The 13,397-nt window shown below is 52.0% G+C and overlaps 1 protein-coding gene across 1 annotated transcript in view; it reads left to right on the top strand.

Moving 5' to 3' along the window:
- Window positions 1-13,397, top strand: part of CACNA1B (calcium voltage-gated channel subunit alpha1 B) — a 239,660-nt gene that overhangs the window by 151,579 nt on the left and 74,684 nt on the right. Inside the window, 2 exon segments of the mRNA XM_078382858.1 lie at window positions 1,205-1,322; window positions 4,959-5,026. Of these exon segments, the coding sequence (XP_078238984.1) occupies window positions 1,205-1,322; window positions 4,959-5,026 (186 nt within the window).

Here is a 13,397-nt window from a genome sequence, read left to right on the forward strand (position 1 = left end):
AATCAGAGAGGAAGTAAGAGGGGGGAAAAGCCGTGGCCCTCAGCTAACCAGGGAGAGGTGGTGTTCAGTATGGGAGGGGGAGCCTCAGAGAGCTGAACCAAAAAGAGCCACCACAGGCGTGGCTTTTCCGATTGCTCCCTACGAAGTCATTGGCCGACCTCATTTGTTTGGCCCGGCCATGGCAGCACAAGCAGGAGGGGGAGGAAATATTTTTCCCCATGCACCTAGCCCCACTTGTGCTGCATATCTTTCTTCCCCCTGCCCTGACCTCACAGGATTTAAATGCAAAATGGGGGAAAAGGCAACACATGCTGCTTATAGACTACCCTATAGCACTTAAAGCACTCTCCGAGCAGTTTACAATTTAATTATGCAGGCTCCACGTTGGCTCTCCCGCCCCCCCCCCCAATGAGCTGGGCACTCATTTTTCTGACCTTGGAAGGCTGGAAGGCTGAGTGAACCTTGAGACAGCTCTACCTGGGATTGTGAGCAGAGTTTTGGCTGCAAGTGCTGCAGTTTAAGCCCTGCGCCCACGAGGCTCAGAACATGGCCGTAGAGAAAGCAGGGCCCTGCACAGATTCCCCAGGACCTCCCCCCCCCCATGCGGAAGCCGCTTCGAGGGCTTCCTGCTGATTTTCGCCCCTGTGTACACCCTTGCATGCTGGAGCTGTCAAATCAAAAGGAGTAAAATCAATTGGGGGGTTAGTTTTGCATGCTTGTGCACTGCTAGGCATCCCATTTGGAATCACCAAAAGACCCAGGAGAGGAGAGTGAATCTGCCAGATTTCAAACTAGTGCTTTCTCCCTTCTCTACGTGGCAAGAGGCTGGGAACACGCTTTGAAACTCTTCTGGTGGCAACGCCAGAAAATGTTTGCTTTGTAAGTCTGTTTCCACATGGATTGGACAACAAAAAACGGGAGCCAAAGAAGAAGGAGGGTGAAGCCATTATTTAGCAGGCCACTTCCAGGTCTCTACAGGATAGAAACGTCTTTGCCAGCTTCCAGAAAACTGTGCAGGGAGCCAACCTGGAGCCTCCTTTAGTGGAGAGCGCCATAATGAGGCCAGCCTTCGAAAAACCCAAGTAACCTGCTGGCTTACCAGGCTTGTTTTGAATAATCGATGCCTAAAGAGATGTCTTCTGCCTTCTCTCTCATATATATGCATAATTCCTCTCTCTCTCCCTCTTGCTCATTCATTTTGCAGATCCTGACAGGAGAAGACTGGAACGCCGTGATGTACCAAGGCATTCAGTCCCAGGGAGGGGTCCATTCTGGGATGTTCTCCTCGGCCTATTTCATCGTCCTGACATTGTTTGGGAACTGTATCCTTACGCTGCTCAGATCTCAATGTGCTCCTGGTCTGTCCCTTGGCTGGCAAGAGCACATGCAGAGACACCCCCACCACCACCCCCACTAAGGGGCAGCTGGAAAAAGTTCGTGGAATGCCTCTAGCTGAAGTTTTGCTTTGTTGTGTAAGATAGTGGGAGGAAAAAATTCTAAATCTTTCCAAAAAACAAGAGGGGGGGAATACTGCCAACATTTCTAGCCACTGGAAACTTAAACACTTTGGCCTGATTCCAGTGGTGAGTCCCATTAAGTCAGTGAAATTGATATATTTGTTGACTTTCCAAATTCCCATTCCCCTATAGGTCTACTCTAGTTGGGGCTAATAATTTTGTTTAGGTCTTTGAGTCATATTTATTCAGCAGTAAGCCCGGGTTTGTTTCCTCTCTTCACTGTGTTGGCTGTACGAACCATTCGAATATCAAGAATTATGTGTATCGTGATCATTGTCATCATCCTTGACCTGCAGAGCTAGAAGGAACAGTATGGGTCATCGCCAGCCATTGGCTCGGCTGCCAGAGCCCTCAACCTCTCTGAGCAATTCATTGTTAGGATGCCAGACCAAAAGGCATAAAAATATCCGTGCGACCTTTTGAGACTTTTGTGTCCCTTCTTCATTGAAAGATGTTAAAAATATTGGGGGAGGGCAGGTTTAGAGGATAACTTGATCACTTCCTTAGTTCCCCCCCACACACATTAAGAAACCCCCCCCCCAATCTCTCTCAAATTATACCATTGTAGCTGTAGATAGGCGGGATGAACATCAATTCAGTCTTGCTAAATAGTCCTGGACGTTTGGAAACCGCTCCGTTTACCCCACGTGAAAGAATTCAAGCACACTTCGTTGTTGTAGGACTCTCATTCATTCCGGCTGGGCTTCCTGCGAAGAGAAGCCCCCGTGGATGTGGACAACGTGTACCCTACGTAAGAATGAAATATGTTTCCCGCTTACATATTAGCCGACAAAGGGTTAGGATATCATGATAATCATTATTCCCTTAAGCGTGTGGAGCTAATCGTTCCTTCATCAGGGCTTCATGGCAGAAAAACCTTCCCAGGTCTTAAAACTGGGAGATTCCATGCTGTGCCTACTCATAAAAATTCCATTCCCTTTCTGAGAGATAATTTCAGCCGAGAACCATCCTTATAGCAAGAGGCTTTTAAAGAATTACTTCTGCCATTTCATTCATTCTTTGGTATTTGAGTGTTTGGTATCGATCAGACCTGTTGCTTGGAGGGTGAGGGTGGAAATCCCAGTGCCAATCCTTCCTTGCATTTTTTGTAGACTCTCTTCCCTCTGCTCTCATTTTTGTGAACCCTTCCTTCCTTCCTCTCTTCCTCCCTTCCTTCCTTCCTCCATTTTCCTCCCTCCCTTCCTTCTTCATTCCTTCCTTTTCCTCTCTCCCTTCTTTCCCTTTCCTTCCTCCTTCCCTTTCCCTCCCTCCCTTCTTCCCTCCCTCCCTTCTTTTTTCTCTTTTTGCTCTACAAGGTCCTCCATTTCAGCCCTTTGTCTCTTTTTGAATACAATTTTTAGCGCCCATTATAGATGCGAGCCATTCTTCTTCTTCTTCCTGCCAGGAGGCTTGTCCCCTTTCCACTTGTTCTTGTCCTTGTTAACTGACGAACAAGAGATGAAGAGAAGGATCTGGGAACGAAAGTTCAAATTAGCCCATTAGAAGAACTTTCGCTTATATATTCTAGTAGGAATGGATAGGCCTCGAAATAATGAGTGGGCGTTAAGAAAAGAGGAACATCGTTGGGAGTGCAGATAGCGCTGGTAGCTGTAGGCAAGACAGACAGAATCGGCCTTTTCTACTAGACTCAGAACCTGCCGTTTTCCCCATCTCCTTCGTCTGGGTTTGCTCTGGGGCCGTGCAGTTGGCCCAGGGCTACACAGGCTGGCTTTTCTTGCAGGAGGCTGGCCGGGGGGGGGGGGAGCGGTCAGACTCCTGGCGGCCGGCATTCAGCGGCTCAGCCAGCTGCCCTGCCCAGCTCTGTCACCCCAAAGCCTCATCGCTGGTCGGGGGGGCGGGGGGGCTGCTGGAGAGCCTTTGCCGTTGGCATGGGGCGGTCCTTCTCATTCTCCGGCAGAGCTCCGTAGCCCCTGTGCTGTAGAACCCCTTTGCAGAGGATTGGAGGGACCTCCGCAAGCAGCAGCCGTCCAGCCCTGCTCTCAAACGGGTACATTTTGGGGGCAATGCAGAGACACCGCCTGTGAGTGGGCATGAAGGGTTTCTCTTCCCTCCCTCCCTCCCCCCCCCCCGTCTTGTCGGTGTCCTTTGGAGCCAGGGTGGGGTCGTGGCTTGACCATTGAACTAGGATCGGGGAAGCCCCGGTTCAGAGTACTCCTTAGGCCATCAAGCGTGTGTGTGTGTGTGTGTGTGTGTGTGTGTGTGTGTGGTGTGTGTGTGTGTGTGTGTGTGTGTGTGAGAGAGAGAGAGAGAGAGAGAGAGAGAGAGGGTCTTTCTTTTCTCTGCCTGACCTACTTCCTCTGGTGGTTAGGCAAGCGAAAAGGGGAAGGCAGGAGAGCCACGTCCTCCATCTTCAGGGCTTTGGAGGAAAGGCAGGGTAGAAATAGAATGGATCGAATCAATAAAGAGCAGCCAGAGTCTGGATGGTGTCTCTCCGTCACTTCCCTGTGGCTAATTGTGACTAATTGGCAACATACCAGAATAGATCTTAGTTGCGCAATCCGCCATATGACCGGGCCTGGGACGGCTGGACGTGCCAGCACCTTGTCAACCAGCTGCAATTAGCTGCAGCGAGTTGTGCAAAACTTCTGGCCCGCCTCCATGAACTGAAATGGGTGGGATTGTAATTCCTGCGTTAATTTCGGTGGGTCTGCTGTCACTGTGCCAAAGCCTCAAGCCAGCCCCTTGGTTTTCAACCACGGTGTTGTCTCCGTCTTTTGACTGCAAACATCGGAGGCCAGACCGTTGGAGGAAAATCGCCTCGTGGCCTAGTTCAGCCTACCGTTTCAGCCTCGTCCTTTCCCTTCCCGCAACTTAAATTATTCATTTGTGATATTTTCATTATTTACAAAGGAGAAGGAACCATCCTTATAACACACAGTCTTACAAACCATCTGTCGCACGTATAACAAATACCGCTATGTATTGTCAACTTTGTTCTGTGATTAATATCATCCTTAACCAATTCAAACTAGTTTAATAATGAAATGGTCCCAAAGAAATAATGACGATGTACCCAGAGCTTTCCCCCCCTTTCTTCCCCCCGCCATAATTACAGGGTGTTTTGAGATTCACGATCCAAAATCCACGTATTCAAGCTCTGGGTTTTCTCCTGCGTTGGCCTCTGTCCTTTGAACAAACATCAAAATTGACTCAACCTCTCTATAAATCGATTGTCTCACGGCCTCCCTTCTCTTGATCTGACCAGTTAGTTCACTTATTTAGGTGCTGTCCAAGATTCTCGGACATCGTGTATCCATAGATGTTTTTTTTCCTCCTGTGTGTAACTGAAATGATTGGTGTGCATGCCGGTTGATCTCGTGCCATTTGTTTCTGCTCTTGAGAGACCTGCGGCTTCTGAGATACTTTTAACTGCGTACGTGTGTGAAGAAAACCTTTTAAGATCCTTAACGGATGAATCAGATACGCTCCTGAATGTCTTCTTGGCCATCGCTGTGGACAACCTGGCCAACGCACAAGAACTGACCAAGGTGATGGGGGGGGGGAGAGAGTGTGAAGCGTTCCATTAGCTTTTGGTCGTTTCCTTTATGATTCTTGAATGCGCCGCCCCGTTCCTTTTTCGTTTCTCTCCTTCCTTCCCCCCCTTCCTTTCCCATAATTCCCCATTTTGGCCTGGCTCAGCCAAGCTCCAAGGCCTCATCCATGCCTTTCCTCCCAGGTGAGCCACCCTGAGGTGGCCGTGCATTGTCTGTCGGTCAGGGAGAACTCCGGAGAATGGCATCCATACTCCAAGGATTCTGAAATCCCCATAGTTGTTCATGACAAGAGATGGACCGTGAATAAGGAAGGGTGTGGAGCAACAGGCGGACTGTAGGATCACAACTGGTGATCCGGTGGTTAATTTCGAAACGTGGGTGCGCATCATGACAGTTTACACAACCACATTCTCAAAGGCACTTAACGAAAAACCCACCAACCCTCCTTGGGTTGATTTGTGACGACGGGCCAATTGCAGGAGTTGTCCTCTGCGACAAAGCCTGGTCTTTTGCCAGGTTGATGGCTCCTGATTCCCTCTTTGTTACCAAGACCCCCTCAGAATAATTTTGACTGCTGCAAGGATAGCTAATCTGTTGTTGTTGGGAATATCCCTTCCATCGGTGATTACAAGGGTTTCACCCAAGCTTAGAAAGATCAGAAAAACCTGACAAATCGAGTTGTTTGTTTGTTTGTTTGCTTGCTTATCTATTTAAGATATTTTATCCTGCTTTTCTTTTTAAAAAAGGACCCAAGGCAGCTAAACATCCCTGGTGATCGAAAAGTCTGGCTGCGCTTCCTCTCTGGAAGACCTGCCTCCATTACCCAAAGCCGGTTTGCCCAGGCCCTAACATTTCTTCTTAGGGCCCCACGTTCTCTCCCGCATCCTTTGCACCTGAAAAGTTTAGAGAAAAGGGCGGGGTGGGGGTGGAGGGAGGAATACAAAGTGCCCATCTTTCTGGATAAGAGGGTCTTCCTCCCGCCCGAATCTCCACACGCAGAGCCGGCAGGTGTCCTCCTCTGGCCACGGTCCTGGGCAAGCGTCCAGGCTTGGACCTGCCTTGCACCTCGCCAAGTCTTCTTGAGCAACGGCGTTGGGAGAGGGCAAATGTTGTTCCACCTGCAGTTTCCTCCTGCCCTAAATTATGCCCGTGGCTGGCTTCCTGTTTACGAGTTTTACGAGAGGTCGCTGTCAGCCACATGTTAGCATCTCCCCGCGGAAGCCGGGCAGAAGGAGAGGGTCCGGAGAGGAGGCCCGGCTCATCCTTCCACCTTTCGGGTTTCTCCTTGCAAATATTTCAGAAGCCAGCAGGCCACCCCGTTAACTTCGTTGGTGTTTGCAACGGCGGGCGATCCCTTATGGATAGGTCCGAAAGCAGAGATCAATCCCCCGCCTTCCTTTCAAAGGCTCTCTCTCTTTCATTGAGGCCACGGATCCAAAAATCGCTCTTGCTTCTCTCAAGAGGCCGAGGGGGGGGGGCAGGGAGGCTCGATGCCCTGGCGTACCTGGCAGAGGCGTGAGGCTGATGACTGAGTAAAGACGAGGGCACGTCCCGCACAAACGCGCACCTCCCGCAGTCACGAGGGCCTGTCGTTGCACTTCTCATGGCGTTGGTTTCCTTCAAAAGAGAGAACCTGAGACATCCTGTTGCCCGAGGTGAACAGCAAATGGTATTCTGAGAAAGCCCCCCTCCCCTCTCCGCCCCCCCCCATTCTTTCAGAACAAGGTGTGTAAAACCTGAGCCTGGTTCATTGATTTCACCACAGAAGGCAGAAAACCTCCATTCAACGAACCCTATAACGGTGACATGGGTCACTCGGGACCTGCAGGTCTTGGGAAAGCCCGTTCTTTGCTTCCCAGAAGCCTCCAGTACGGCCAGTCAAAACGCACCCAGGCGCCCCCTCGCCCCTGGCCCGGCTCGGCTTTTCCTGATACACAGCATCTTCTGTTGAGGACGCCCGGCGGCCTCCCTCTCCCCAAGGATAGGGCTGGCCAGAGACACGTTCAAGGCGAATTGAGATCAGAAGCGTCGGCAGGCAGTGGCCGCAGGCAGCGGCTGGAGGCCAGCAAGGAGCAGAACCCGGACAGCGCCCTGTTCCTTTTCTTTGTGCATTTACGCTTGGGTTTATTGGGTGATTGGGCAAACTTTCCTAAAAGCTGAACATAAAAATGCCACGGATGGTAGACTGCATAAAACTTAAATAAGAAAAGGCAAACAGGGATTGTTCTGAAAAGTCACCCTAGTAAAGCCAAACACCGACATACCTGGATCTCGCATCTGGGAAAGGTATTAAACCTCTTCAGAGCCTGACTGACCTTACCAGAAAGAGAGGCAGACATGTAAGGGGGGGGGAATTGGGCCCTCGAATTCCCATGGATTACGATCCACCGCAGGGGAGACATCACGTCTTTCTTGGCCATGTCCTGGAAGGATGTTCTCTCTTTTTTTTTTGGTGCCTGAGGGACAGCCTTTCTCTGGTCTGGCTGGTCTGGGGAGCTGCAGTGCCATCTGGAGTCATTGTGTAGGTGGTGCTGAGCACCCCACCCAGGTTGATCGCTCCTCCTGTGTGCCCAGGAGCACAGGAGGCTGAGGAATTAAGGCCGCCTAAAACCGTACAGCCGTCTGATGAGATCCAGTTCTTGTAAAACAGGTGGGGATCTGGGCCCATCCAGACCTCGCTCACACCAGTTCTCACAAGCTGCCCCAGCCTGCTCGCGGTGAAGGGGTCGTGGGTAGGGTCATTCGTCAGCAGAAGACTGCACTGTGTCCTGGATAGAGTTCCAGGCCCGGCTAGGACTTGGAGACCCAGTTCCAAATCTCTCTTCAGCCATAGAAACTCACTGCCTGGAAACGGTAAAACCCTCCCTGAGCATCTCGCAGACTTTGAAACTCATGAGCTCGCCATAAGTTGGAAGCGACTCAGTAGGCGGAGTGCTGCATATCCCCAGGCGCAGCTTCCACATGACGGCTGCCCTTCAACCCGAGAGGGTCAGAAGCTTCTCCTTCTGGCTTTCCCCCTGCAAGTCAGCGGCTCCCAACCCTAGCCCTCCAGATGTTCTTGGACTACAACTCCCAGAAATCCTGGCCAGCGCAGCTCGTGGTGAAGGCTTCTGGGAGTTGTAGTCCAAGAACATCTGGGGACCAATGGTTGGAAGCTACTGCTCTGGGGAATACCGTGTTTCCCCAAAAATAAGACAGGGACTCATATTAATTTTTGCTTCAAAAATATATATTGGGGCTTATTTTCAGGATATGTTTTATTTTACAGTCCTGTCATTGTCTTCTGGTTGCTGCACAAGGGTGGAGGGCAGGGTTTCACTTAACTGGGGCTTATTTTGGGGGTAGGGCTTACATGACGAGCATCCTGAAAAAACCGTACTAGGGCTTGATTTCAGGATAGGTCTTATTCTCGGGGAAAGAGGGTATGCAGGGCATGAGAAGAGAGGCCGTTTCTGAACATCTGAACTAGCCCCTTGTTTAATAGCACATTGATAAATGAGCTGGAAGTTGGCAGCTGTGAAATATTGACTTTGTGTAATGGTTAAATGAGCCGTTGTTCATTTAGTTTGGCATGGATTCCTCGTTGATGAACCACAGCAAAGATTCACTCATTAGATACCTGCTAGTCCATTGGTAGAGAGAAAGCAGCCTTTGTTTTCAGAAGTCAGTGAGGGAGAAATGTTGTCATATAGGCAATGTAGTCTTTCTAGTGTCATCGCAGCGACCAACGTGAATTTGACCCAACTCCGGGAGGCCGTGGAAGACAGGAGGGCCTGGCAAGCTCTGGTCCATGGGGTCACGAAGAGTCGGACATGACTGAACGACTAAACAACAACAGCAAAAGTCTTTCTAGGGAGTAAAATGGAAGAACCGACACAAGCTGTGATGGGAACCTCATGTCATTCACATCATGTTTCTGAACCTTGCCTGGCTTGCCACGTTTGATGGATTGATGGATTGATTGAGACACATTTGCAGTTGGCTTCTTTTCTGCCCTTAGCGTTTGGTGCTTTGTGATTAGACCTGTCGCCCTTTACAGTAGCCGTGAATGCAGACATTGGGATTTTTGTGTGTGTGTGTTTTGCTTTGTTTTTTAAAAAAGGTTTGTTGAGAGTGGGCTCATAGCGAGTGCCGTTCATCTCGCCCCGCCTGGTCGCCACCTACGCCTCTCTGGGGTTTCTCCAAGCATGTTTGTTCCGGGCCTTCCTTAGAGATGCTGGACTTGAACCAGGGACCTTGGGGGAGGGCAAAGCAGGCCTTCCTCTTGCCACTGAGCTGTGGCTGGCCTTCCCTGGTGGGCTCCCATCGAAGCCCTAACCGGCCTGGGTCTGCTTCGCTTCAAAATGCAGACCAGGCGGTCTGGTCTCAAAGCGGTGTGATGGTGAGTGCGCAACACCCTGGGTGACCCTTCTGGCCAAGCTCTCCTGGGTGTCCTAGATGGAGTGCACTCAGAAGTGGCTGACCTCTTCCTTCCTTCCTTCCTTCCTTCCTCCTTCCTTCCTTCCTTCCTTCCTTCCTTCCTTCCTTCCTTCCTTCCTTCCTTCCTTCCTTCCTTCCTTCTTTCCTTCCTTCCTTCCTTCCTTTTCTTTTCTTTCCTCCCTCCTCCATCCCTCCCTTTCCTTCCTTCCTTCCTTCCTTCCTTCCTTCCTTCCTTCCTTCCTTCCTTCCTTCCTTCCTTCCTTCCTTCCTTCCTTCCTTTTCTTTTCTTTTCTTTCCTCCCTCCTCCATCCCTCCCTTTCCTTCCTTCCTTCCTTCCTTCCTTCCTTCCTTCCTTCCTTCCTTCCTTCCTTCCTTCCTTCCTTCCTTCCTTCCTTTTCTTTTCTTTTCTTTCCTCCCTCCTCCATCCCTCCCTTTCCTTCCTTCCTTCCTTCCTTCCTTCCTTCCTTCCTTCCTTCCTTCCTTCCTTCCTTCCTTCCTTCCTTCCTTCCTTCCCTTCCTTCCTTCCTTCCTTCCTTCCTTCCTTCCTTCCTTCCTTCCTTCCTTCCTTCCTTCCTTCCTTCCTTCCTCCCTCCCTCCCTCCCCTTCCTTCCTTCCTTCCTTCCTTCCTTCCTTCCTTCCTTCCTTCCTTCCTTCCTTCCTTCCTTCCTCCCTCCCTCCCTCCCTCCCTCCCCTTCCTTCCTTCCTTCCTTCCTTCCTTCCTTCCTTCCTTCCTTCCTTCCTCCCTCCCTCCCTCCCTCCCCTTCCTTCCTTCCTTCCTTCCTTCCTTCCTTCCTTCCTTCCTTCCTCCCTCCCTCCCTCCCTCCCCTTCCTTCCTTCCTTCCTTCCTTCCTTCCTTCCTTCCTTCCTTCCTTCCTTCCTTCCTTCCTTCCTTCCTTCCTTCCTTCCTTCTTCCTCCCTCCCTCCCTCCCCTCCCCTTCCTTCCTTCCTTCCTTCCTTCCTTCCTTCCTTCCTTCCTTCCTTCCTTCCTTCCTCCTTCCTTCCTTCCTTCCTTCCTTCCTTCCTCACTCCCTCCCTCCCTCCCTCCTTCCTTCCTTCCTTCCTTCCTTCCTCCCTCCCTCCCTCCCTCCCTCCCCTTCCTTCCTTCCTTCCTTCCTTCCTTCCTTCCTTCCTCCCTCCCTCCCTCCCTCCCTCCCTCCCTCCCCTTCCTTCCTTCCTTCCTTCCTTTTCTTTTCTTTCTTTCCTCCCTCCTCCATCCCTCCCTTTCCTTCCTTCCTTCCTTCCTTCCTTCCTTCCTTCCTTCCTTCCTTCCTTCCTTCCTTCCTTCCTTCCCTCCCTCCCTCCCTCCCTCCCTCCCTCCTTCCTTCCTTCCTTCCTCCCTCCCTCCCTCCCTCCCTCCCTCCCTCCCTCCCCTTCCTTCCTTCCTTCCTTCCTTCCTTCCTTCCTTCCTTCCTTCCTTCCTTTCCTTCCTTCCTTCCTTCCTTCCATCCTTCCTCCCACCCTCCCTCCCCTTCCTTCCATCCTTCCTTCCTTCCTTCCTGCCTTCCTTCCTTCCTCCCTCCTCCTCCCTCCCTTCCTTCCTTCCTTCCTTCCTTCCTTCCTTCCTTCCTTCCTTCCTTCCTTCCTTCCTTCCTTCCTTCCTTCCTTCCCTCCTTCCTTCCTTCCTTCCTCCTCCCTCCCTCCCTCCCTCCCTCCCCTTCCTTCCTTCCTTCCTTCCTTCCTTCCTTCCTTCCTCCCTCCCTCCCTCCCTCCCTCCCCCTTCCTTCCTTCCTTCCTTCCTTCCTTCCTTCCTCCCTCCCTCCCTCCCTCCTCCCCTTCCTTCCTTCCTTCCTTCCTGTCCTTCCTTCCTTCCTTCTTCCTCCCTCCCTCCCTCCCTCCCCTTCCTTCCTTCCTTCCTTCCTTCCTTCCTTCCTTCCTTCCTCCCTCCCTCCCTCCCCTTCCTTCCTTCCTTCCTTCCTTCCTTCCTTCCTTCCTTCCTTCCTTCCTTCCTTCCTCCCTCCCTCCCTCCCTCCCCCTTCCTTCCTTCCTTTCCTTCCTTCCTTCCTTCCTTCCTCCCTCCCTCCCTCCCTCCCCTTCCTTCCTTCCTTCCTTCCTTCCTTCCTTCCTTCCTTCCTCCCTCCTCCCTCCCTCCCCTTCCTTCCTTCCTTCCTTCCTTCCTTCCTTCCTTCCTCCTCCTCCCTCCCTCCCTCCCTCCCCTTCCTTCCTTCCTTCCTTCCTTCCTTCCTTCCTTCCTTCCTTCCTTCCTTCCTTCCTTCCTTCCTTCCTTCCTTCCTTCCTTCCCTTCCATCCTCCCTCCCTCCCTCCCTCCCTCCCCTTCCTTCCTTCCTTCCTTCCTTCCTTCCTTCCTTCCTCCCTCCCTCCCTCCCTCCCTCCCCATCCTTCCTTCCTTCCTTCCTCCTTCCTTCCTTCCTTCCTTCCTTCCTTCCATCCTTCCTCCCTCCCTCCCTCCCTCCCCTTCCTTCCTTCCTTCCCTTCCTTCCTTCCTTCCTCCCTCCCTCCCTCCCTCCCCTTCCTTCCTTCCTTCCTTCCTTCCTTCCTCCCTCCCTCCCTCCCTCCCTCCCCTTCCTTCCTTCCTTCCTTCCTTCCTTCCTTCCTTCCTCCCTCCCTCCCTCCCTCCCCTTCCTTCCTTCCTTCCTTCCTTCCTTCCTTCCTTCCTCCCTCCCTCCCTCCCTCCCCTTCCTTCCTTCCTTCCTTCCTTCCTTCCTTCCTTCCTTCCTTCCTTCCTCCCTCCCTCCCTCCCTCCCCTTCCTTCCTTCCTTCCTTCCTTCCTTCCTTCCTCCCTCCCTCCCTCCCTCCCCTTCCTTCCTTCCTTCCTTCCTTCCTTCCTTCCTTCCTTCCTCCCTCCCTCCCTCCCTCCCCTTCCTTCCTTCCTTCCTTCCTCCCTCCCTCCCTCCCTCCCTCCCTCCCCTTCCTTCCTTCCTTCCTTCCTTCCTTCCTTCCTCCCTCCCTCCTCCCTCCCTCCCCTTCCTTCCTTCCTTCCTTCCTTCCTTTTCTTTTCTTTTCTTTCCTCCCTCCTCCATCCCTCCCTTTCCTTCCTTCCTTCCTTCCTTCCTTCCTTCCTTCCTTCCTTCCTTCCTTCCTTCCTTCCCTCCCTCCCTCCCTCCCTCCCTCCCTCCCTCCCTCCTTCCTTCCTCCCTCCCTCCCTCCCTCCCTCCCTCCCCTTCCTTCCTTCCTTCCTTCCTTCCTTCCTTCCTTCCTTCCTCCCTCCCTCCCTCCCTCCCCTTCCTTCCTTCCTTCCTTCCTTCCTTCCTTCCTTCCTTCCTTCCTTCCTTCCTTCCTTCCTTCCTTCCTTCCTTCCTTCCTTCCTTCCTTCCTCCCTCCCTCCCCTTCCTTCCTTCCTTCCTTCCTTCCTTCCTTCCTTCCTTCCTTCCTTCCTTCCTCCCTCCCTCCCTCCCTCCCTCCCTCCCCTTCCTTCCTCCCTCCCTCCCTCCCTCCCTCCCCTTCCTTCCTTCCTCCCTCCCTCCCTCCCTCCCTCCCTCCCTCCCTCCCTCCCCTTCCTTCCTTCCTTCCTTCCTTCCTTCCTCCCTTCCTTCCTCCCTCCCTCCCTCCCTCCCTCCCTCCCCTTCCTTCCTCCCTCCCTCCCTCCCTCCCTCCCTCCCTCACTACCACCCATCTAACAAATGACTGCTCTGGGTCGTTTACAACATAAACTTTATATAAAACATGGATTATATATAAAATTAATTACTGCAAACTAACTTCCTCATTACAATTAGCAAGACCGGCAGCAGAATAAATGTTGCTCGGTACGGTGTATGTCCCTCCTTCTTCCTCTTCTTCCCAAGTTAATTGGAGAGACCCTTTCCAAAACCATCTTTAAAAAACCTGGGTTTTGAGGTGTTTTTTAAGGGCCAGAAGGGAGGGCATCTGACATAAATTCTACGCACCGCATTTCATTAGCAAAGACCTAAACTGTTTACAGATTTATATGTTAGAACCACAATTTTAAATCGGGTGCAGAAGCAAACCAGTGACCAGTGCAGGCAGG

The sequence above is a fragment of the Pogona vitticeps genome, chromosome ZW-PAR (genome assembly GCF_051106095.1).
Source record: "Pogona vitticeps strain Pit_001003342236 chromosome ZW-PAR, PviZW2.1, whole genome shotgun sequence".
Taxonomy (NCBI): Eukaryota; Metazoa; Chordata; class Lepidosauria; order Squamata; family Agamidae; genus Pogona; species Pogona vitticeps.